Source organism: Brassica rapa, chromosome A10, assembly GCF_000309985.2.
Source record: "Brassica rapa cultivar Chiifu-401-42 chromosome A10, CAAS_Brap_v3.01, whole genome shotgun sequence".
NCBI classification, from domain to species: Eukaryota; Viridiplantae; Streptophyta; class Magnoliopsida; order Brassicales; family Brassicaceae; genus Brassica; species Brassica rapa.
In genome coordinates this window covers 20,593,494-20,614,397 of record NC_024804.2, presented here as the reverse complement: position 1 = coordinate 20,614,397, position 20,904 = coordinate 20,593,494, and the positions used below count along the sequence as shown (strand labels likewise).

The 20,904-nt window shown below is 34.6% G+C and overlaps 3 protein-coding genes and 1 long non-coding RNA gene across 12 annotated transcripts; 2 read left to right on the top strand and 2 right to left on the bottom strand.

Moving 5' to 3' along the window:
* Positions 1–87: 87 nt before the first annotated feature.
* On the bottom strand, positions 88–2,834 carry LOC103847597. Of its 4 annotated transcripts, none has more exons than XM_033281666.1 (4): positions 2,644–2,834; positions 2,483–2,536; positions 751–2,384; positions 88–646 (listed from the first exon to the last, which is right to left on the bottom strand). In XM_033281666.1, the coding sequence occupies exons 3-4, from the start codon at positions 2,377–2,379 to the stop codon at positions 425–427; spliced, it is 1,851 nt and encodes a 616-aa protein (XP_033137557.1). In that variant the 5' UTR covers positions 2,380–2,384; positions 2,483–2,536; positions 2,644–2,834; the 3' UTR covers positions 88–424. The 4 variants fall into 4 exon arrangements, with proteins under 4 accessions (XP_033137557.1, XP_033137558.1, XP_033137556.1 ...); XM_033281667.1 differs by having other exon boundaries at positions 751–2,381; positions 2,644–2,831; XM_033281665.1 differs by having other exon boundaries at positions 751–2,536; positions 2,644–2,831.
* A 346-nt stretch (positions 2,835–3,180) lies between these two features.
* LOC117128902 lies at positions 3,181–5,066 on the top strand. Its single transcript, XR_004452318.1, has 2 exons — positions 3,181–3,314; positions 3,463–5,066. It is a non-coding gene; the product is annotated as an uncharacterized LOC117128902 (long non-coding RNA).
* A 5,722-nt stretch (positions 5,067–10,788) lies between these two features.
* LOC103847485 (rop guanine nucleotide exchange factor 7) lies at positions 10,789–14,966 on the top strand. Its single transcript, XM_009124569.3, has 7 exons — positions 10,789–12,785; positions 12,914–13,030; positions 13,114–13,268; positions 13,343–13,417; positions 13,497–13,793; positions 13,888–14,229; positions 14,323–14,966. The coding sequence occupies exons 1-7, from the start codon at positions 12,539–12,541 to the stop codon at positions 14,770–14,772; spliced, it is 1,683 nt and encodes a 560-aa protein (XP_009122817.2). The 5' UTR covers positions 10,789–12,538; the 3' UTR covers positions 14,773–14,966.
* Positions 14,967–15,170: 204 nt separating this feature from the next.
* Positions 15,171–17,023, bottom strand: LOC103847486. 6 transcript variants are annotated; one of them, XR_628780.3, is made up of 6 exons: positions 16,667–16,954; positions 16,240–16,303; positions 16,010–16,158; positions 15,699–15,762; positions 15,544–15,612; positions 15,171–15,464 (listed from the first exon to the last, which is right to left on the bottom strand). XR_628780.3 is itself a non-coding variant. In XM_033281695.1 (5 exons), the coding sequence occupies exons 1-4, from the start codon at positions 16,802–16,804 to the stop codon at positions 15,592–15,594; spliced, it is 522 nt and encodes a 173-aa protein (XP_033137586.1). In that variant the 5' UTR covers positions 16,805–17,023; the 3' UTR covers positions 15,171–15,464; positions 15,544–15,591. The 6 variants fall into 6 exon arrangements, 3 of the variants coding, with proteins under 3 accessions (XP_033137586.1, XP_033137587.1, XP_033137589.1); XR_628781.3 differs by having other exon boundaries at positions 15,699–15,759; positions 16,667–16,935; XR_628779.3 differs by having other exon boundaries at positions 15,699–16,158; positions 16,667–17,013.
* Positions 17,024–20,904: the final 3,881 nt, after the last annotated feature.

The following is a 20,904-nucleotide window of genomic DNA, read 5'->3' as shown; positions in this document are numbered from 1 at the left end:
CTGGCAATATATATTTGCATCTGTTTAAGTTTCAATATTATATATAGTATTAGTAGTTAATGGGACAATATTATATATAGTTCTATATAGTATTAGTAGTTAATGGGACGCTCGTTAAGAAGTACAGGTGGTATTTTTTTCTTTTTCTTTTCATTCTTCTTTTGTGTTGTTTGAAAAAGACGAGAGCATGAATCAATGGAAGTGAACTGGTCACAGATCAAATGCTTCTATGACTATGAATGCCGAGAGGCTAAACATCTTACATTTCATCCCACTGACTGTATAGTATCGACCCGATACCAAGACAATATGTATGGCATACTCTCTGTGACAAAAAAAAAAAAAAAAAAAAACTCTACACTCTCTCTCTCTCTCTCTGTCCCCAAGTTTGTGGGGGGGGGGGGGGGGGGGGGGGGGGGGGTATTTAGGCTCTACCAACAGGAGATAGAGGCGGAGCAAACGGCGAGGAATTTTTTGCGGTGGTCTTTGACACCGTTTCCTCCTCGGAGGCACACGTTAAAGCCGTTACGCACACAAAAAACGCTTGTAGATGCGAAAGAAACGAACCAAACTCCACCCTATACATCCCTGTCTTGAGCTCCCTCATCGCCAAGACCGGACCTGAAGTTTTATCACTTTCTTCCTGCTCAATGTAAAACACCACAGGTAATTTTTTATTATCTCAAATAGATTTTCATATATATAAAAAAAAGGGACTATCTTCATTCTATTTATGTTTATATACTTTACCTGATCGAAAAGTGTGAAGGTTTGGTCAAAACCATGGAGGAAGAGTGTATTATTGTTGGAGAGGACATGGAGTTTACATCCGACATCCCAGCCACCGCAGTCGCAACACCCTCCCGATCTCCACCTTCTAATCAACGGCGTCGGTTCTCCTTTCTCCGGGATACTGTGAACACCACCTGGAATTATCACTGTCGTTTCTCCTTTCTTGATCACCACGGCTGCAACCTCTTTCCTCCCTTTTACTTGCTCCTCTGTTTCATCAACGAGCACTGATTCTCTCGTCGCATAAGATATGTTTTCCGGTTTAAGCTCTGTTATATCTGAGTTGCACAACCGCATTTCACCGATGACATTGTAGACGAACCTGTCTTGTTGTTGTTTGTCTTTGTGTCCATGGATCAGCCAGCTTCCGCTTTTTTTCTTTTTCGCTTCATTGACAGAGTAGAATGTGCAGTACTTAGCAGAATCTTCGTCTTTGTACGATGAAGCAGAGCTTTTCATTGTAGCGCCTAGGATGCTCCTGCTCTTGTTGTTGTGGTTGTCATCATCGACCACAAACTGAAATAGAGGGATGCCGTTTCTGATCGTTAGCTGTAAAAGAGCTCGTGTTCTCGACTGCTTCTTCTTTTCATCTTGATTGGGAGAAATTGAGCCTTTGGGTTTCAGTAAAGGGTCAAGAAGCCTTCGTAGAGGGCTAACTCGAGATCCACCAGCGTGAGTGTTGTGCTTCTCCTCCTCCGTATTACTTGACTGATGAGATGGACAAGCTAAACCATCAAATCTCATAGACTCAGTAGCTGATGAATCTTCTCTGAAGGTGAAACTTCTGCTGAGACGACCGAGGCTGAAACTAAAACGCTTGCTTGGTGAAGAATGTCTGAGCTTGTCTTGTTGGTCAAATATCCTCGAAGAAGCCGTCTTTGAGTGCCTTGTAGTCCCACGAGAAGGTTCCTTTTTAGCAAGAAGAGGCAGCAACATGATATCTTCAGAATCTCTCCCAAAGTCGAAAGAGAGTGGAGAGGAAGGAGGAGGAGGAGCTCGAGATCCCAAGTCTAAAGAGCTAAAGTCGAGAGCCTCACTTGCTGCTGCTACTTTAGAAAGGGTGCTTCGTCTCGATCGCAGGAGAACAATGTCATGAACATTCGAACCTACAACGGTCTTGTCCTCTTCCTCTCCAATTAACTCATCAACACATTGTTTCCCGCTTTCTCTAGCCTCAGGGGGTTCCAAGGTGCAACTAACTCCGAGTTGAAGATCCCGGGAAGCTTTCACTTTTTTACGGAGATTGGAACCAGCATGCACTTGGTGGTGGTCACCAATCGAGGAGGCATTGGGAAGCGTTCCTAAAGTAGTAGAAGAAGACACTCTTCTCTCCTCACATGTATCAGCAGCGCCTTTCGCTCGGCCATGCTTCTGCCATTTCTCAAGACGAGACCAATCCAAGACTCCAACGTTCAAAACATTACTTTCTCCTTGGAGATAACGCGGCAACTTGGACATGTATTTCACAACCTCATCACATTCCTTTCGACTTCCTGAGTTAAGAAGACGATATGAAGATGATCTCCCATCTCCTGCTGCCTTTTGGCTCTGTTTAAGAAAGCCTCTCAGATCGCTTCTTGTGCCCATTTCTTCTATACATATGAAAAAAGAAAGAAACTTTTTGCTCACTCTGATCACTAACTCAACTCAAAAGCAAAGGTTTCCAGGGAAGGAAGAAAGGGAACCATACCAACACATTAATCTATTCCAGAGCTTCTCACCATTTCATCACTATCAAACTCCTCTGGGAAGAAGAAGAACACACCCAACAAAGAAAAATATCTCTGAAAAGCCAAAAAAAAAAAAAAGAAAGACAGGGAACAAACAAACAACGTGAAGTAGAAGCAATACCAACACGCTGCAGAATTCAAGATTACGTAGCTCAATTAAACGAAATTCGATAAAAGTTTTTGCTCAAGAGAGAGAGAGAGAAGAAGAAGAAGGGATCGACGAAAGTTGCAGAGAATCTCTCTCGCCTCGCCGCTTGAGAATAAGACCAAGAAATAACAGAGAGAGATGATGGCTTCTTGCGGGGATCCCACGGTCCACATTAAATTCTATTGAGGACTTAAGACCACCATTATCCCAGATTCTTAGTAGGGTTTTTAAAGAAAACTAGGCATTTAATTAAGAGAAATTGCATTGCATATACAAACATAACCCCTTAATTTGCAGCGATGGAAAGTATACTTTTTTGATGTCGTGTATTTTCGTATTGTCCATACTGTCCCTATTTATATTTTCAAAACTATCTGGTCTATATATATTTACAACGCATGAGAAACTGTGTTGTGTCAGGAGAAGCACGATAATCGATACATGCATTCTCTAGAAACTGACTCTCTTCATCTCCCTTCTCCCCCCAAATTATTTTCTTATCTGTGTCAGGAAAGTGATTTGCATTTTCCCAGAAAAAAAAGCTTCTCTTTTGTTCTCCGTTTTCTTAGCATTTTCCTGAAGCCATGAAGAATGAATCGAATCTCAGAAAAAAAACTGTTACTTTAGCCCTTTTAATTTTAAAGGTAGATCCTTGCTCTCGTTTTGTTTTTTTTTGTTTTTCACTTTACTGATAAGATTTCTGAGTTTATTCATCTGCTTTGCTTTATGTTCGTCTTCAGTCTCGTAGGAATCTACACCTTTTGCTTAGTTCTTCTGTGGATTTTGTTTCAGATAAATATTTTGTTTCATTGCTTTGCAACTTCGGAGCAGAGGAGGATCTTCTTCTTATCATGTTTTTTGTTGCCAAAGATGTTTGTATCCTGTGATATATGTGAAGTAAAATATGCATCTCTAGAAACATGAGTTTTGCCATTTCAAAATAAAGACAGTCAATTGTTCAAATAGCCGTATAACACAAATCTTAAAACCAGCTAAACATTGAGTGTACGGTTATGTCGGAGGATAACTTTGCTAACTTATGATTGATGTTCTCAAAAAATTTAACCATTCACGTTTTTATATAGATCGTACGTGGACTATTTTAAATTATATATTTTTATAAAAAAATATATTCTTCTAGTGTTCAAATAGCCGGTAAACAAAGCTATTGTTAGCAAATCACTGTTTATATACATTGTTAGCCAGCTAAAGTAACAAATATATTGCCTGAAAAGATTTGATTTGAATATGTAAAAATATTGAGCATGTGATGGTCTATTTCTGATGGTTTCATTTGCTTTGTAACTTCAGAGCAGAGGAGCATCTTCTTCTTATCATTTTTTTTGTTGCCAAAGATGTTTGTATCTGTGATATATGTGAAGTAAAACATGCGTCTCTTGAAACATGAGTTTTGCCATTTCAAATTAAAGACAGTCAATTGTTCAAATAACCGTATAACACAAATTTTAAAACCAGCTAAACATTGAGTGTACGGTTATGTCGGAGGATAACCTTGCTAACTTATGATTGATGTTCTCACAAAATTTAACCATACATGTTTTTATATAGACCGTACGTGGACTATTTTAAATTATATATTTTTATAAAATAAAATATTTTTTTAGTGTTCAAATAGCCGGTAAACATAGCTATTGTTAGCAAATCACTGTTTATATATATTGTTAGCCAGCTAAACTAACAAATATATTGCATGAAAAGATTTGATTTGAATATGTAAAAATATATTTGTTGGCCGGCTAAACAAACAAATGTTAACCGGCTAAACTAACAAATACGTAAACATTAGTAACTCATGTTAGATGGTTAATTATTATATTATCTTTTCGTATCTAACAGATCTCCATAAGGATACCAAGACGAACTGGATAAAGAAAATCTGCTTTGAAAATACAGAACAGTAGTGTGATGCGAGACTATTAGTTAGTGTGATCATAATCTTTTGATGTCATTCGAAACCTTAAGGTTTGAGAAAAAAGCGATATCGGAGGTTTTGTGGTGAGAGAGAGAACAAGAAATTTTGAATAAAATAATACTTTTTGAAAGAAGGAGATTAGAAAGCTCATGTGTAAAATGGAGAAAAAGAGAGAAAAGTAAGCGAGAAGAGAGAGAGAAAACAAAATAATAATTTGTATAAAATAGTATTTTTTGAATATAGACCCAAACAATTATAAACGGTCCGCTGTATATATATGTTTCCTAATCATTACTTGCATGCCATAACTGCAAAACCCTTTCTGCTTCTCGGTGTAAAAAGAATAGCTATAGGGTTATCAATGTCTTTTCTCACCTATCGAAGCTGGGCCTTACTTCTGGGCTGTACATTTTTCCATTTCCGCAAATTCTCACTCTTTCTATATTTACGGTGCAAATCGCTCTTTAATTAAGAGAAACAAAATTAAATTCATATAACCGATCCTTAATTCATAGTTTTTGCAACCGATCACAAAGGAGATCCTTACCACACATGTCAGCATATTGTGTTTTTGATTTTTTTTTCTTTTTTCTTTTCTTTTTTTTCTTCTTCTTATCGTCTTCATCTCTCTCATCTACGACATAGATTCATCATCACCAAATCACCTCCATGTTTAGACAAGCTTCTCGCCTCCTCTACGACGGATCGCCGCCGGATCCTCTAAATCGGCACGGCTCGTGCCTTTTCAACGGAAGTTCCGTCGACGATCGATTCGACGTTTGTGGAGTCTTGGAAGAAAGTCGCACCGAACATAGACCCGCCCCAGACTCCTTCTTCCTTCATGAAGCTTCATCTGTCGACTGCCTCTTCGATTCCGACGAAGCTCACGTCAATTTCGTCTTCGATTCCGACAAAGGTTAAGATTAGGAAATAGAGTTAGAAACTCCCGATAAAGCTCAAAATCTTTGGATTTCTTAATTAAATTTCTTGATTCACTTTTATTATTAAACAATTCATTAAGAAACCTAAATGAAGTTATAGGGTTAATGATGCTCTAATACGATCGTGTGCTCCGTAATCCGTTTTGTTTCGCATCCCCAAGCAGAATTAGAGCGAAAACGGGACGGGTCCCACTCCTTTGCTGACGTCATACGCACAAGTTGCTTTTCTTTTCCTTTTTCACCATTATTTTTCTCTTCTCTTTATTTGTCCGTTACCGCTCTACACCATGATTAACCAAGGTTCTTAAGTAAAATTTTTAGTTTCGACTTAAAATTTTTTCTTAATTTTTAATTAAAAAAATTAAAAACTATCTGTAACATAAGAGATATAAAATCCAGTTCTTAACCGGAAAATATAAAAAAAATAAAACAAAAAAATATCAAATTATGAGTTAAGAATCTCAAATTAAAAATTCAAATTAATCATACTATAAGAGCGTTTTTATTATTAACTTATCCGATCTATTGTTTACAATTCACTCTATTTTTAGTTAAAATATTTTTTTTTCGTATTACGCTAACTCAGAGTCATGGATATACATTACGGTATCATGTTTAATTAATGTTTAATTTAACTTTTCTTTGTATTTTTGCACATGTATTCCAACATGCTCAAATCATATTCAACATTATCATATCAAGTCATGTTTTCTGCACGAAGAGCCTATATTTTTTTTTTTGACTAAAGACCAGTGATCATCTCGATAAAGCAAAAAGGACTCCACTTCACCCCTTTTTTTCTTCTTCTTTTTGATTAATTTCATGATAGCTTGTAAACTTTAACTCTTATAAATAGCATATGTAATGTTTGACTACAAATAAGTTGTCCCACCATCAGCATATCCAATATATATTCAACAAAATACCAAATTTAACATTATTCCACCAAATTTAGTGTATAATGTGAATATTATTACATCAAATTAGTACTTCTTCTGTTTCTAAAAGATGTATGTTCTAGAAAAAATAATTATTTTAAAAAGATATATTTTTTACTTTTTCAATGTATAATTTTATAAAAAATTATAAGTTTTTAAAAAAATTAATAGTGTTTATTGAATTTCTATTGGCTAAAAGTTATGAAAAATTGTTATTCACAAAAAATAATGCATATTTAATGAATTTTCTTAATATATGTGAAAAGTCTAGAATATGCATCTTTTAAAAACATAGAGAGTATAAAACTATTCATCACACCAAAATTTTAAAATATACATATTTTATTATATTTTTTTTAATAATATAATTCAATTACTATTAAATTTGTAATTAAACATGAATATATTGTACTATTTATATTTTAAATTTATTTTCACATAATTAAAATATTAATTTTTATTCAAAATAAATTAATAAATGACTATTATTATTTATCACTTACAAATAATAAAAATATAAATAATAATCTAAATGTGATATAATAATTATTTATCAATCACAAACAATAAAAATTTGCAAAAATTAAACCTGAAATATCAAACAATATATAATATTATTTTTGGTGTCATTGTTAGAGAAGAATATTTTGTTTTAAAAAACTTTGACACCAAAACACCAAATTTGATATCATTGTTGGAGATTAACAAATAATAGGATCCACGATCACAAATAATACATATTTGGATCAACTAGATCCCATCTTAAAATGCTAGAGAAAATTACTGATATACTTCTAATCAATAGACAAATTTAGATCTTTTATCGTCCACGTTCAATTTCTATTAACATCACGTACACAATGTTATAAACTATAATTAAAGTTTTTTCTTTTGAACTTTGACTATAATTAAAGTTAAGATCACTGTTTTTCTCTAAATAAGAAATGAATAACAACAATAAAAACTCTATGATATTTTTTTCCAAATATATTAATCATAATACAGGGAAACAGTTCATCAAGTTTTCGTATGTATTATTGTACTAATGAATCTTATGGCAACAACCCCTTGCTTAGTTGCATATAAGTACATAGATGCATATAAGTACATTGGAGTACACTGTACATTGTACACTGCGGTACACTTTACACTCGGGTACACTGTACATTGTACACTGCAGTACACTATACATTGTACATTACGGTCTATTGTATATTGTACACTGCGGTACAGTGGACATTGAGATACACAGTATATTGCGGTAAATTGTACATTGCGGTACATTGTATATTGCGGTACACTTACATTGCGGTACACTGTACATTGCAGTACAATGTACACTAGGGTACACTGTACATTAGGGTACATTGTTCACTACGGTATTGTACACTTCGGTACATTGTACACTTCGGTACACTGTACAATACGGTACACTGTACACTGCGGTACACTGTACACTGCGGTACTGTGTACACTGCGGTATACTGTACACTGCGGTACACTGTACACTGTACAATGTGGTACACTGTTCACTAGGGTACACTGTACATTACGGTACACTGTACACTGCGGTACATTGTACACTTCGGTACACTGTACAATGCGGTACACTGTACACCGCGATACACTGTACACCGCGGTATATTTTACACTACGGTACAGTATACACTGCGGTACACTGTACAATGCGGTACACTGTACATTGGGGTACACTGTACACTAGGGTACATTGTACACTGAGATTTATTGTACACTACTGTGCAGTGTACATTGTACACTCCGGTACAGTATACATTGTACACTGCGGTACACTGTACATTGTACACTGCGGTACACTATACATTGTAGACTGTGGTATACTAGACATTGCGGTATACTGTATACTACGGTACACCGTACATTGCGGGAAATGTGTACAATGTACACTGTACAGCGGGGTACATTGTATACTGTGGTACTGTGTACACTAGGGTACATTGTACACTGCAGTACAATGTATACTGGGATACATTGTACAATGCGGTACACTGGGCTTCAATATATATTTTTGAATTTTTCTCAAAATCTATGTATTAAAACCCCTTTGAAAGTATTGAATTTTTCGGTAAATGCTGTATATACTAAGTCTATTATTTTTTAGTGTTGTTTTAAAATTTCTAGCCATATTCTATATTTTTACTAATGTATGTTAAACTCTCTTTTATATACATGTCCATCGTTCTTGTTTTAAATCGATTAATTTAGTAAAATTGCATATTCTTTCTAAATTAAAATCTCTATTCTCTTGATAAATGGAGACAACAAAGGTTTTAAACCTCTTTGACTATCACCATATGTTATTGCAGGATTCAACTATGTGTTAAAACAATATTGTCATATTTTTGAACTTTTTTCAAAATCTATATGTATCCCTACAAAAATATTGAGTTTTCGGTAAATGCTATATATATTGAAGATAATAATCTTTATATTTGTTTTAAATTTTATAATCATATTGTATTGCTCGACGTACCTTACTTTGTACACCATGTATTGTTGAACATGAGACATGTTTTTATACACCATACTATACATAGTTTTTGTTGTATGCAGTAGAGAAAGTGAAAAAACAAAATAAACAAATATTTATCTATAATAACTAAATGATTGAAATCAAATATAAAATAATTAGTATTTTTTAAACAAAAAAATCAATTTTCAATCCTAATTACATACTCTTTATTATCAGAGTTGAAATGGTATCATAGTTATCAGAGATTCAAATAAAATACGAAGGCCAAGTATTGAATGCCATTCAAATAAGATTTTTGGTTCGGATTTGGTTTTATTTTGAATTAAATAAAACAAACTAATAAAACCAGATTCTAAGTGCCTTATTGACTTGATCACAGGTAACAAGACTGTGGTTGCTCCCCGAGGAATGCTCCATGACATAAGCGTGTTGAGCCAGTCCCTCTCATCTATCTCCTTTTGTTTCATTTCTAGAACTTGTAATGAACCAGCGGATCGGCTGGCCAAGAACTCTCTGTTTCAGTTCTCTAAACATCTCTTTGAGATGACAAACTCTGTTACTGCTTAAGTTTTATAAAAAAGGAAGGTTTGACCAAAAAAAAAATCAGTGGCGAACTTACGTTGACCAGGGAGGAGGCAGTTGCCCCCATAAAAATTTAGAAATAAATGTATTTGCATAAGAAACAATAAGGTTTTTGTAGCATAGATGGTTTCAGTCCTTACTTGCCCCCCTAGACCACGGATCGAATTCCCTTCTAGCCACATATTTCATTTTTATTTATTTTATGTCTTCACAAAAAAAATTTCCTAAATTCGCCATTGAATAAAATAATAGATTTTAGATCAATAGCTTCTTCTCATCCGTATATATGAACATGAATATTTTAGTCTTATCCTTGTGTTGTCAAACCTTAATCCCGGAATTTTAATGACCTTTCTGGATGGCTAACTAATACACGACTGAACAATGGATTTCAATATATTATAACACTGATCTTGAAATTGCCCAAGACCTCTTAACCTTTTTTGTGAATTAGAAATTAATTTGAAAGCAAATATAAAGATGACTTAGTTTGTAGCTCAAAGAAATGAGTTTTGTAAGAATCCTAATTATGCATACTGGGTAGTGTAAGTCCAAAGTCATTGTCGTTAGGATATATAATGATATAGCGTAAGAATAAATTAAAAACTGATGAAATGTTTGTTAGCATAGAATGAGTAGATAATATTCCTTTATTCGATATTAGGTTTCTTGAACTCCAATAATTCATTATTTAACTATGTTTTAGTAATATGTAAAGCTTAAATTTTTGTAATGTGAAAAAATAGACAACACAGATTCACGATACTTAATTGTTCAAGTATCATCTATTCATATATTTACTCTTGTCATCGTGTTGCGTCTATTATACAAAAGGTGGAGCAACTTTTACCTTATAATGGGGTTGCTTTGCAAAGGAAACAACGACGTACAATAAGACAACTGATAGAAAACAAAGAGACAAAAAACTAAGTTGTTTGAAATGCTCGACATTTCTACATCTTTAACGACGCTACTTGAAAATGCCAAATATATATATATATATAATATATATATAGTTCTTTATCAATATATATATATATAATATATATGTGTGTATTTCAATCTAAAAATATATACATAGACATATAGTTTATACTTTATAAGACATCTCAACTACGGCCAGTTACACCCAAAAAACTACGGCCAGGTCTCATATATATGAAAATAATTTGATTGATATATATATACACATAAAAGAAATTTGTGTAATTTAACCCAAAAGCTTGTGTGAAATTTACCATGGTCTTAGAGTTTGCAAACATGAAGAACAAGATATGGAACTTCTTAACATTAGTGCCCTAGAAAACAAAATATGAAACTTCTATAAACCCATAAGAATCTTATCTAAAGCATAAGTAAACGTTTAACTTTTTCTGAATATAAGTAACCGTTTAACTTATCTTCGCAAGTCCATGTTTACAAGTTTACAACCTTTTACATCGAATTATCAGACAAACAGCGAAAGTTATGAAGCTATACAATTTCATTAAAATTAATATAAAACATAGGTGTGACCACTCGATCGTAACATATACGCAAAGACAGGAAAAAACCGTTGGAGATTATGGTTAGGTTTGGCCAAAGACAAAGCATCACTTTCTACTTTTATCCTCAGGATTGGACCAAGTTGTGGTCACTATGGAGAGCCTATACGCTACACCATTCATTTAATGAACTTGATAAATGTAGCAATGTAAAACAAAAACATCGAAACAGATTTTTGTTTTGAACGTTAGAAAGAAAATTATTGATATGGGATTTAATCAGCTTTTCACGTATTGAATGTGTTTTCTTTCATATTTACCTTGACAAGATGACGCATTCATTGTTCTGGATTGAATGCTTCATGAAATTAACACTTTTGAAATTTGGAAAACTTTATATTTCAAACTATTTTAAATCAGATGCAGTGCTTTTTAACCTTTAAAAAGAAAATAAAATAAATATTTTATATTTTGAGTTATCTAATAACATGATCAGATAAGTCAAAGTACAAGAATAAAATCTGACAAAATTAGATTTATAGATATATTGATATAATTCAGTCGATATTGTAACTTACTTTTCACTTTCTCTATCCTTGTTATTTAGTTATTCTAATTTTGACATTTACAAAATTTAAAAATTTGATAGCACAAAGTCTAATAAAAATTGAAGCTGTAATATAAATCCATAAGGAGTTTTCGTAACGAGTCGTGGTTGGTCCAACTGAAGACGTCGGGTCCAAATCAATTGGCCTAAACCAAAATAGTGACACCAACAACAACAACATTTGTGAATGTTAAGAGTAATAATAAACGTGACAAGTAGGAACAATAATACAAATTGTTGTTAGAGGAAGTAGCATTTGATGAATGCGACTTTCTTCTTACAATATCAGTTATGATATTATAGAATGCAATATACAAATCTTGTAGAATACATTTTACCAACAACAAAAAAAAAGAGGGTAGAATACGTAATATAATTCTAATATTTTGTGGTTAGCAAATCACAATCAAAAACTAAAAACAAGAGAAATAAATAAAAGTAAACCGGAGGGACATGGAAGGGTGGATCCGTCAACCACATGATTCCCATAATCAAAAACTAGTAGTACATTAAAAGGAAGGATCTTGTCGTCATCGATTTGGATTAGTTTACAATTAAACCCGAAGATTAAAATAATCAACTTCTGCGTAGAGTGATAAAAGTTTTTAAGTGTTATTAAAACGGAAGCTGAAGATGCAGAGATCGAGGAGAGAGCAAGAAGAGCCTCGTCACTCACACAAGTCTTCTCTCTCTCTCTCTGCATTTTCCGATCGAAGAAAGAAAGAAGAGCTCATTAATGTAATGGTAATGCGATTCAAGCACGAGAATATCCAGTGGTGAGTGAGTGAGGCTCCTTCCTTCCTTCCCTCGAGAGCGTTTTGGCTTCACGTGTTGAAGACTGTGTTTTGAAGGAGAGAGGCAAGAGTTGATAATGGGTGCTTCTCCGGAGAAGTTGAGAATCGACATGCGAGAGGCAGAAGAGAAAAGAAGAGAGAGCAGCTGCTGCAGCAGCTCAGATTTTCCGATATCGGAAACAATCAGACGAGAGGAGGAGGAGGAACAAAGCCCTAGCACTACGGAGGACTTCACAGCTTCTCCGCTTTCGTCGCGATGGTCGGTGAAGAACGTCGACGATGGGGGAGATAAGAAGATTCGCCCCAAACAATCAAGAGTCTCAGGTTCGTCCAAATGCACCCACCAACTGTTTGCTTTTATTCCTCACTCACACTCTCAGTCTTAAAGTTCCTACCTTTGGCTATTTTTTTACCCCTGGGACTTTAGTTTAATGCTGTTTCGACTAATGTAGAGATTGAGATGATGAAGGAAAGGTTTTCGAAGCTACTTCTTGGAGAGGATATGTCTGGTTCTGGAAATGGTGTCTGCACTGCTCTAGCCATCTCCAACGCCATCACCAATCTTTGTGGTATGTGCAATCATTGCTTCTTACTTGGATGTACTTCTTACAACAGATCTTTGATAAGCTTTGGTTTTGTCAAAAAAATAAAGCTACCTTGTTCGGGCAACTATGGAGGTTAGAGCCTCTTCCTAAGGAGAAGAAAGACATGTGGAGACGAGAAATGGAATGGCTTCTCTGTGTCAGTGATCACATCGTTGAGATGACTCCTACTTGGCAAACATTCCCTGATGGAACCAAACTCGAGGTACATTTTGGATTTGTTAGGCTTGTTTGGGTTTGGCAAACATTCTCAGCTTTTTTGGATGCCATTGTTTGTAGATAATGACCTGCAGACCAAGATCAGATCTTTATGTTAACCTCCCAGCTCTCAGAAAACTGGATAACATGCTTCTCGTAAGAACCCCGTGACCTCTCTAGCTTCTCTTTAGAGTAGTAGCAAACGCCTCATCTTCTTCTCCTTACCTCTTTGCAGGAGATATTAGATAGCTTTGAGGAGACTGAGTTTTGGTATGTCGACCAAGGAATCGTGGCACACGAATCAGCAGCAGACGGATCATCTTCTTTTCGAAAATCTTTTCAGAGACAAGAAGACAAATGGTGGCTACCGGTTCCACGTGTTTCACCAGGAGGTTTGCAAGAGAACTCAAGAAAACAGTTGCAGCATAAACGGGACTGCACTAATCAGATACTAAAAGCTGCTATGGCCATCAACAGCATCACACTCGCCGACATGGAGATCCCTGAATCATATCTCGAATCTCTTCCACGGGTAATTATATAGGAAACAAATCAATATACAATAATTATATATATTCAGCTACTATCTTTAAACCGTAAATTGCATTTTTGTAAAATGTTTTCAGAGAGGAAGATCCTGCCTCGGTGATCTGATCTACAGATACATCTCGTCAGATCAATTCTCACCTGAATATCTTCTTGATTGCCTTGACTTATCCTCTGAACATCAAGCCATAGAGATAGCTAACCGAGTGGAGTCATCCATCTACCTGTGGCACAAAAGGTCTAATTCAAAACCAGCTACTAATACCAAAACGTCGTGGGAGATGGTGAAAGAACTAATGGTTGATGGAGAGAAGCTAGAGGTGATGGCCGATCGAGCTGAAAGTCTGTTGATTTCTTTAAAACAACGGTTCCCTGGTCTCCCTCAAACCGCTCTAGACATGAGCAAAATCCAATACAACAAGGTAGCTTTCTCTGTAGAGATCCCCCAATCTTTCTGCTGTTTTTTGATTAAAGTCGTGCTTAAACAGTTTTCCATCTTGTTCTTTTGTTTTTAGGACATTGGAAAATCGATTCTGGAAAGCTACTCGAGAGTTCTAGAGAGCTTAGCGTTCAACATTGTAGCACGTATCGATGACTTGCTCTTTGTTGATGATCTTACGAGACACTCATCGGATCAGATACCAACAACATTGGGTAACAACGGTAGTGACGCTGTAAAGAACAATGCATTGACTGCTACAACCTACACAACACCAAGCTACTCTCCTGCAAAAGCGGAGCTGGGAACATCAGTCACAACAGTGCCGCCGTCTCCTTCAAGGTTCAAGATTCCTCACAGTAGCAGCGTTAAAAGGGTTTTGACGGCTTATGTAACAAAGAACGAACCAAGACTGAAGGATATTCAGGTGGAAAGATCGAGTCGTTCATCGTCGAGTGAGAGATTGTCTCTCGAGAAATGCATGAAGGAGTCGTTGAATGTGTCGAACCTTGATCCTGGGATTTGAAAAATGCTCCCTAGTTCCTTGGAATAGTAGTCTCTGCTTTTGGATCCCGTTCTTGTTTTTTTTCATTATTACTTGTCCTCCTTAGTGTTCCCTTTCTTTCTTGTGTTGTGTGTAGTAGCTTAGATTGTATAATGATATTTGGAAAGATTGGGTTTGAGAGTTACAGAAATGGAGCCAAGTCGATAACCAGACCAGGACATTTAGCTATGAAGTGAATCATGATTTTCTTTTAAAAGGTGGATGAAAAGTCTAAAGGAACAAGAACTACGACAAATGTATAAAGAATCTCCGTATGACAGAAGGCAGAATCTCAACATTGTTCTGACAATCACAAGTATAGATTCCCATCTAATAAACCGGGAAACAGCAGACCTTTATAGCAAAATCCAAACCGATGATAACCAGACCAACAGCAGTTGATTTTATTTATATGCATGGAAACTTGAAACTTACTAGAGTTTTCTTACAAAACCATATTATCCATACACCAGTACTATGGAAAGTTAAATCTGAAGCGGTCGGGTTAATCACTAAACCACGACCAAAAAAAACGCCCAGACAAGCTTTCCTGGTCTTTGCATATCTACCTTACAAACTTCTTCATACTTTTTTTGTAATAATAAGATGAGAAGCTTTTACTAATACCAACTGAGATCCACTGCTACTCTAGTTTTTTGCTTCTTCCTATATACCTGCGGAATCAAAGACCGAACCAAACCAACATCAGATATTTTCTGTCTTAGAACCGGGAGTAGAATTGTTCAACAATACCTTGCTGCCTTTGTAGTGTAACACACACTGGCTTAAGTAGTAAGATCTCTACTTAGTAATACAGAGACCCTGTAAGTTGCAAAGAGCAGTTAGACAACGTAACAAAGTATTACTCGGAACAAAACCAAAAAAAATAAAGATGGGGAATCGGATACCTTGCCACCAATTTCCTCTTGAAGCACTTCCGGAATCATCTTCGCCTCCCTCTTTCTTCTTCTGCTAACCAAAAAAAAATAAAAAATCTCTGAACAAGAGCAATAACTCTAGATTCTTTAGAGGCAACAATCAATGAACGAGAGACCGATAAATTTAGTACGAAGACCCTTATATAGCTCATCAAATCTTACTTCAGACAGACAATAACCAAGCACGGTAACTTTAGTTCTAAACCCTTTAAAAACCTCGCCAAAAAAGGTTCACAGGACCTAGTTATTGTACATGAATAACCAATGAAGTTTTGTATTACCGCAGCAGAGTTGACGGTAGAATTCTGAGGCTGGAAATAAACATCAGGGCCACCGTAATAGATGGAAGAGCTCAGATGACAAGGTTGAACTCTTTCCTGTTGATAAACTGATGATCCAAACTCTTCTCTGTTTTTGTCAACATCACCACCTGCAAATAAACATTTCAAAACTCCATTTATAAAAATAAATAAATAAAGAGCAAGAACAAAGGCTTTTGTCAAAAGATTACCAGTCTTGGAGGATTTGTCGTTCCAGCCGCCACCGCCACCAGTCACTGTCTCTTGTCCCATAACCTTATGAAACAAAAGAACACACCCTATCAAATTTCAAAATCTGAGCAGAATATAGTCAAATTTGGATTAGAGAAACTTGTGCTCCAAGCCACCAATCACAAAAACTCTTATTCTTGGGTTTGTAGGGTCTTCCACTGTTTTTATAAAAAAAAAAAAAAAGTCTCCTTTTACAAAATTAATCATTTTTTTTATTTTGCAAACAAAGAAAAACTATAAATACAGACTAAAAGATCAAATCAATTCCGCTATGATCGGATCAGAATAATTCTTAACATCCCAACGAAATTAAAAATCTTCAGAAATTAATGAATACGCAAAATCAATCAAACAAAAAATCTAAGCTTTTGGAGAAAAGAATCTCACCTTAGAAGAAGGAGCAAAAATAGATTCGAAAATCTCAGAGGAAGAAGAAGAAGGAGGATTATTTCTGGAACCAAAAAGCTGAGAGGTTAAAGATGGAGAAGAAGAAGAAGACAAACCAGTGTCCTTTCTTCCTTCCATTCTTTCCACTTTTTCAGCTAAACCCCCTGTATTATACGTATATACACCAGTATTGTATGTCTGAATCTGTGATGTTTAGAGAGATTGCAATTTTTTGAGAGAAGAGGGGAAGGAAAACTGTGGGTAGTTTTCATGTATTTATACCAGAGAGATCCGACCTAATTACACTTTTCTTTTTATATTTTATTTTTGTTTTTTTTTCCAAGTATTCAATCAAAATCTTTTTTTTATGGAAACTCAAATCTTTTGGTTTTACCATGTTTATTTTACATATAATTTGTTTACGTGTAACATTCAACATCACGAGTGTAACTGATATATTTAATATGTTCTTTTTATAAAATTTAAATTTTATTAATATTGAAAAAGGTTTAACAAAGTATGAAAAATAAAACATACAACAAAAAAAATTTCAGATACTATTTTGTAAATTCGTTGTTACTTTGTGAGAGAGCTAAATAAAACTTAATCTTCTAAGTGGTAATCTGGTTATTTTTTCTAGGATGGACCAATAACAATTCGACATCTGATATAATTGATCCCCACGTACGACATCGATAGCAATTTACAGCGACTAATCAGCTGGGAAACTAACTGAATATTTGCTGACATACATACTACCGAAGAACAAAAAAGAAAGGAAATGTAACGTCGGTAGTTAGTTGGAATATTTATTTCATGTCATTATATAATACTACTACAAAGTTTTCTTACGAATATTGTAATCAAATAGTATCAATTACCGTTATCTTGTTACTTACATACAACTCCCACTCGAGGTGTCTAATAGAATGATCGACACATGGCGATCGAATAGAAAGTAGGCCCAGTCTTATCTTAGGTCGGTAGTTGCCGCCACTTGCTACGAGTAACTCCATAACAAACAAACAAATACTATCCAAAATGGATAATTAACGAACCACGTAAGGATGAGTCAAAGCTCGTTGGGTGACTCTTCCACGTCTCTCATTCGCTCTTTGAAGATATCAGTTTCACGTGACAGTTAAAAAAAGAACAAAAAATCCTTATCGTATACTTCTACATGACCTTATCTCTTTCATATTGTCGGCTGCAACATTGAACTTGACCTCTCTAAATATCTCGTTGCGATGAATGAGACGTTACATTAAATGCGAATCAATTTGTATCTTTTTCCAACTTCGTTTTTTCAATATGCTTAGTATAGTTTTTCGAGATGTGAACGAATCAGTTTGAAATATACTTACCTTTCCATCAAATTCATTTTTCAAAAATATGCATGAGAAAAGTAAAAGATATTACATGCATAAGCCCAGGCTAACTGTTTAAGGCCTAATTGTTTTGTTTTCAAAATAAAGTTCAAGTTTCGAAATTGGTTTGGTAGTTGATTCTCATGTGGGATATACGAAACATATTAATAAACATTTTTGTATACTTCATCTTCATGGCATGTAGGCATTCCCATTCCACATCCTGAAGGCTGATGCAATATAATACTGCTTTTAAGATGGATTGATTCTGTATCGAAAAACAGGTCCATCAGTACATAGACAAAGCGGCCTACGAAGAATTATATTGGGCTCCTTACGTAGTATAGAGCTTAATGGCTCAAAACAATAAATGGGCTTGCTTAGGTTTTAAAATAAGAAAAAAACGGTTGCACCTGGGTATACTATTTAGTCTATTTTACTACTAGACCCCGGTGCTATGACAACCATTTTATTTTAGCTAAATAAAATATATATCCACTTTAAGAATAAACTATTGTGTATTTTTCGTAAATTTTGGAAAATACTAAAATAGCATAAACCAGTCTATCAACAAAATAAATCATAAATCAATTTATGAAGTGAGAAGGGTATGGAAGAGAGAGTAGCGTAATACAGATACAGCGCCCAGGAGTCACGCAACCGAACAGATGACGTCATCACAGTATTCTCTGTACAGTACGTCGTGGACCCTATTCTATAACCTTATTTGAAAAAAACTTTTTATTTTCTCGGGATAAGATTAAATAACAAATATACCATCTTATCAGAGAAAATATTATACATTGGCTTAACTACTTCTGTGTATTTCTGTTTATACATCTGTAATTTCTGTTTGAATCAATGAAACCATTCATCAGAGGAAGAAAACAACTTCTGTGTATTTCATTTTATAACGGAAACTTTAATGAAATCCTGGTACTTCTAAAAACATTGTTAAACTATAAACCTTATTAGGCGCTAATAACCTTTCAAATTTATTTTATAGTACACAGAAAAACCTACTGCATTATGAAATACATGATTAACATAAATTTAACCGAAGAAGTATTTATTATCAGTCATTGTAGAGGGCTTCCATGGTGTATGTGCGCGCAGACGTCTTTAGCAAAGTTATTACTTTTACATGATTAATTACTATTCTCTTCTATCTTACTTGTGTGATCAGTCGTGCAATTTGTAGTCAGTCCTTTACGTTTATTCATTATGTCATTGTTTGTAGTTCTTTACTTCATTATCTAGACTATGTTCTAATTTCTAAGGTAATAAGAGAAAGAATTTTACAAAACGATAAAATCAGTAAGCTTTTCGCATAGGTACTAAGTTGGATTTGATGGAACATAACATAATATAGTCGTCGACATGTGGTGTGGATTTGTCATTTTTTGATGATATGACCATTTATTAAATCTAATTTTAAGCGTTCATCTATTTTGATTTACGTGCTCTAATTATATGTATGTATATATTGGTTCAAATTTTTAAAAAGCATCGAGTGACTGATGTGATTTTTACTTTAAGAAGTGAGTTGGATTTATTTTTCAATGTGCCAAAATATGGTATTGGTACCATGAAATATGATTTCTATTTTCATAATTCTCCTTTCATATTTTGATATGTAACATTCGTATTGTAGGTGTTGTGAGACGTAGTTATCCTACATTTTTCTAATTGATTACGATTTTATCAAAATAAATGTTAAGATTAGCCATTTTATTTGATGAAAGTTATATTGTAGTGCGTGGACGGCAAAAAGAAATATTGCGTGGAGTGCACTCGCAAGTGAATAGATATCCTGAACGAACATGTACGGAGTTTTATGAAGAACGAGAAACGGCGTTACATCAAATGACGGCAAACTCGGTGGATTCTCACTAAGCAAAAGATTTGTGCAGAGAAAATCAAACGTATTAATGTTTGAAATTTATTTATAATAAAACCTAGACGATGTTAGCATGACGACGTCACCGGAGAATCACATTGGAGTCAGAACTTGAGTCTTTGCAGTTGAACAGTATCTGTATACTTTAATTAACTCCTGTTAAATTGTGAACAGTCCTCTCTAGATTCACAAAGAAAGCTTTTTTTCTCCTACTCTATAGATTTATGATGTAGGTAATCTATAGAATGATAAAATTTGTTTTTTTTGCTGCTGTTCTTATTTGAATTACCTCTTGCAAAATCACAATTATCCAGAGTTGTGTAATAAATCAAATCGTGCAAACCGTGCTTGTGCTAAATTACTCCAGTCAAACAATAAGGGTTTATATGCTATCTATTTGTTTTAAGTCTGCATCCAAGCTATACTGTAAGTAAGTGTTAGTTCTTACTAGATGATCCAGCCATCTTATTTGTACAAAAGGATTTGTATGCAATTGAAAATGATATGTATTTCCATAAAATATGCTTCCTGCCTTCCTGGTATCCCAAAAATATGAATAATAATACATTTTTATTCAAATTACCATACTCGCGTAATGTTTATTACTTCTGAATCAAATCATCCAAATTACCTTCGAATCTTTTTAGTTTCCTAATAAAGAAATTTCAGTATCATCGCCATGGAAGCAACGATTGAAATATGACTCTTAAATCTCAGGGCATTACGAGTTCTGACTGCTTTCTTTACCATAGTGGAATAAAGCGAGACAGTGGGTTTTGATCAAAAAAAAAAAAAAGCGAGACAGTGGGTTCTACTTTTGTCCAAAAGATTATATTAATTTTTTTTTGGATCAAAAGATTATATTAATTTAAATTTCAATAGTTCTTGTGGTTGGGATGTTCTTTCACTATGGCCAACCAAGCCATTAACTCATAATTATGTTTTAACCTTTTGAACCCTTTTGAACTTCC

What these genes read in the sequence shown, in the direction of transcription:
- LOC103847486 (XM_033281695.1), bottom strand. Translation starts at nt 16,804, where the DNA reads ATGGAAGGAAGAAAGGACACTGGTTTGTCTTCTTCTTCTTCTCCATCT. An exon ending in CGACAAATCCTCCAAGACTG is followed by an intron (nt 16,159 to 16,239) that starts GTAATCTTTTGA and finishes GTTTATTTGCAG; the next exon opens with GTGGTGATGTTGACAAAAAC. An exon ending in CTACCGTCAACTCTGCTGCG is followed by an intron (nt 15,763 to 16,009) that starts GTAATACAAAAC and finishes TTTTTTGGTTAG; the next exon opens with CAGAAGAAGAAAGAGGGAGG.
- LOC103847485 (XM_009124569.3), top strand. Translation starts at nt 12,539, where the DNA reads ATGGGTGCTTCTCCGGAGAAGTTGAGAATCGACATGCGAGAGGCAGAA. An exon ending in AACTGGATAACATGCTTCTC is followed by an intron (nt 13,418 to 13,496) that starts GTAAGAACCCCG and finishes ACCTCTTTGCAG; the next exon opens with GAGATATTAGATAGCTTTGA. An exon ending in ATCTCGAATCTCTTCCACGG is followed by an intron (nt 13,794 to 13,887) that starts GTAATTATATAG and finishes AAATGTTTTCAG; the next exon opens with AGAGGAAGATCCTGCCTCGG.
- LOC103847597 (XM_033281666.1), bottom strand. Translation starts at nt 2,379, where the DNA reads ATGGGCACAAGAAGCGATCTGAGAGGCTTTCTTAAACAGAGCCAAAAG. An exon ending in CCTTCACACTTTTCGATCAG is followed by an intron (nt 647 to 750) that starts GTAAAGTATATA and finishes TTTTACATTGAG; the next exon opens with CAGGAAGAAAGTGATAAAAC.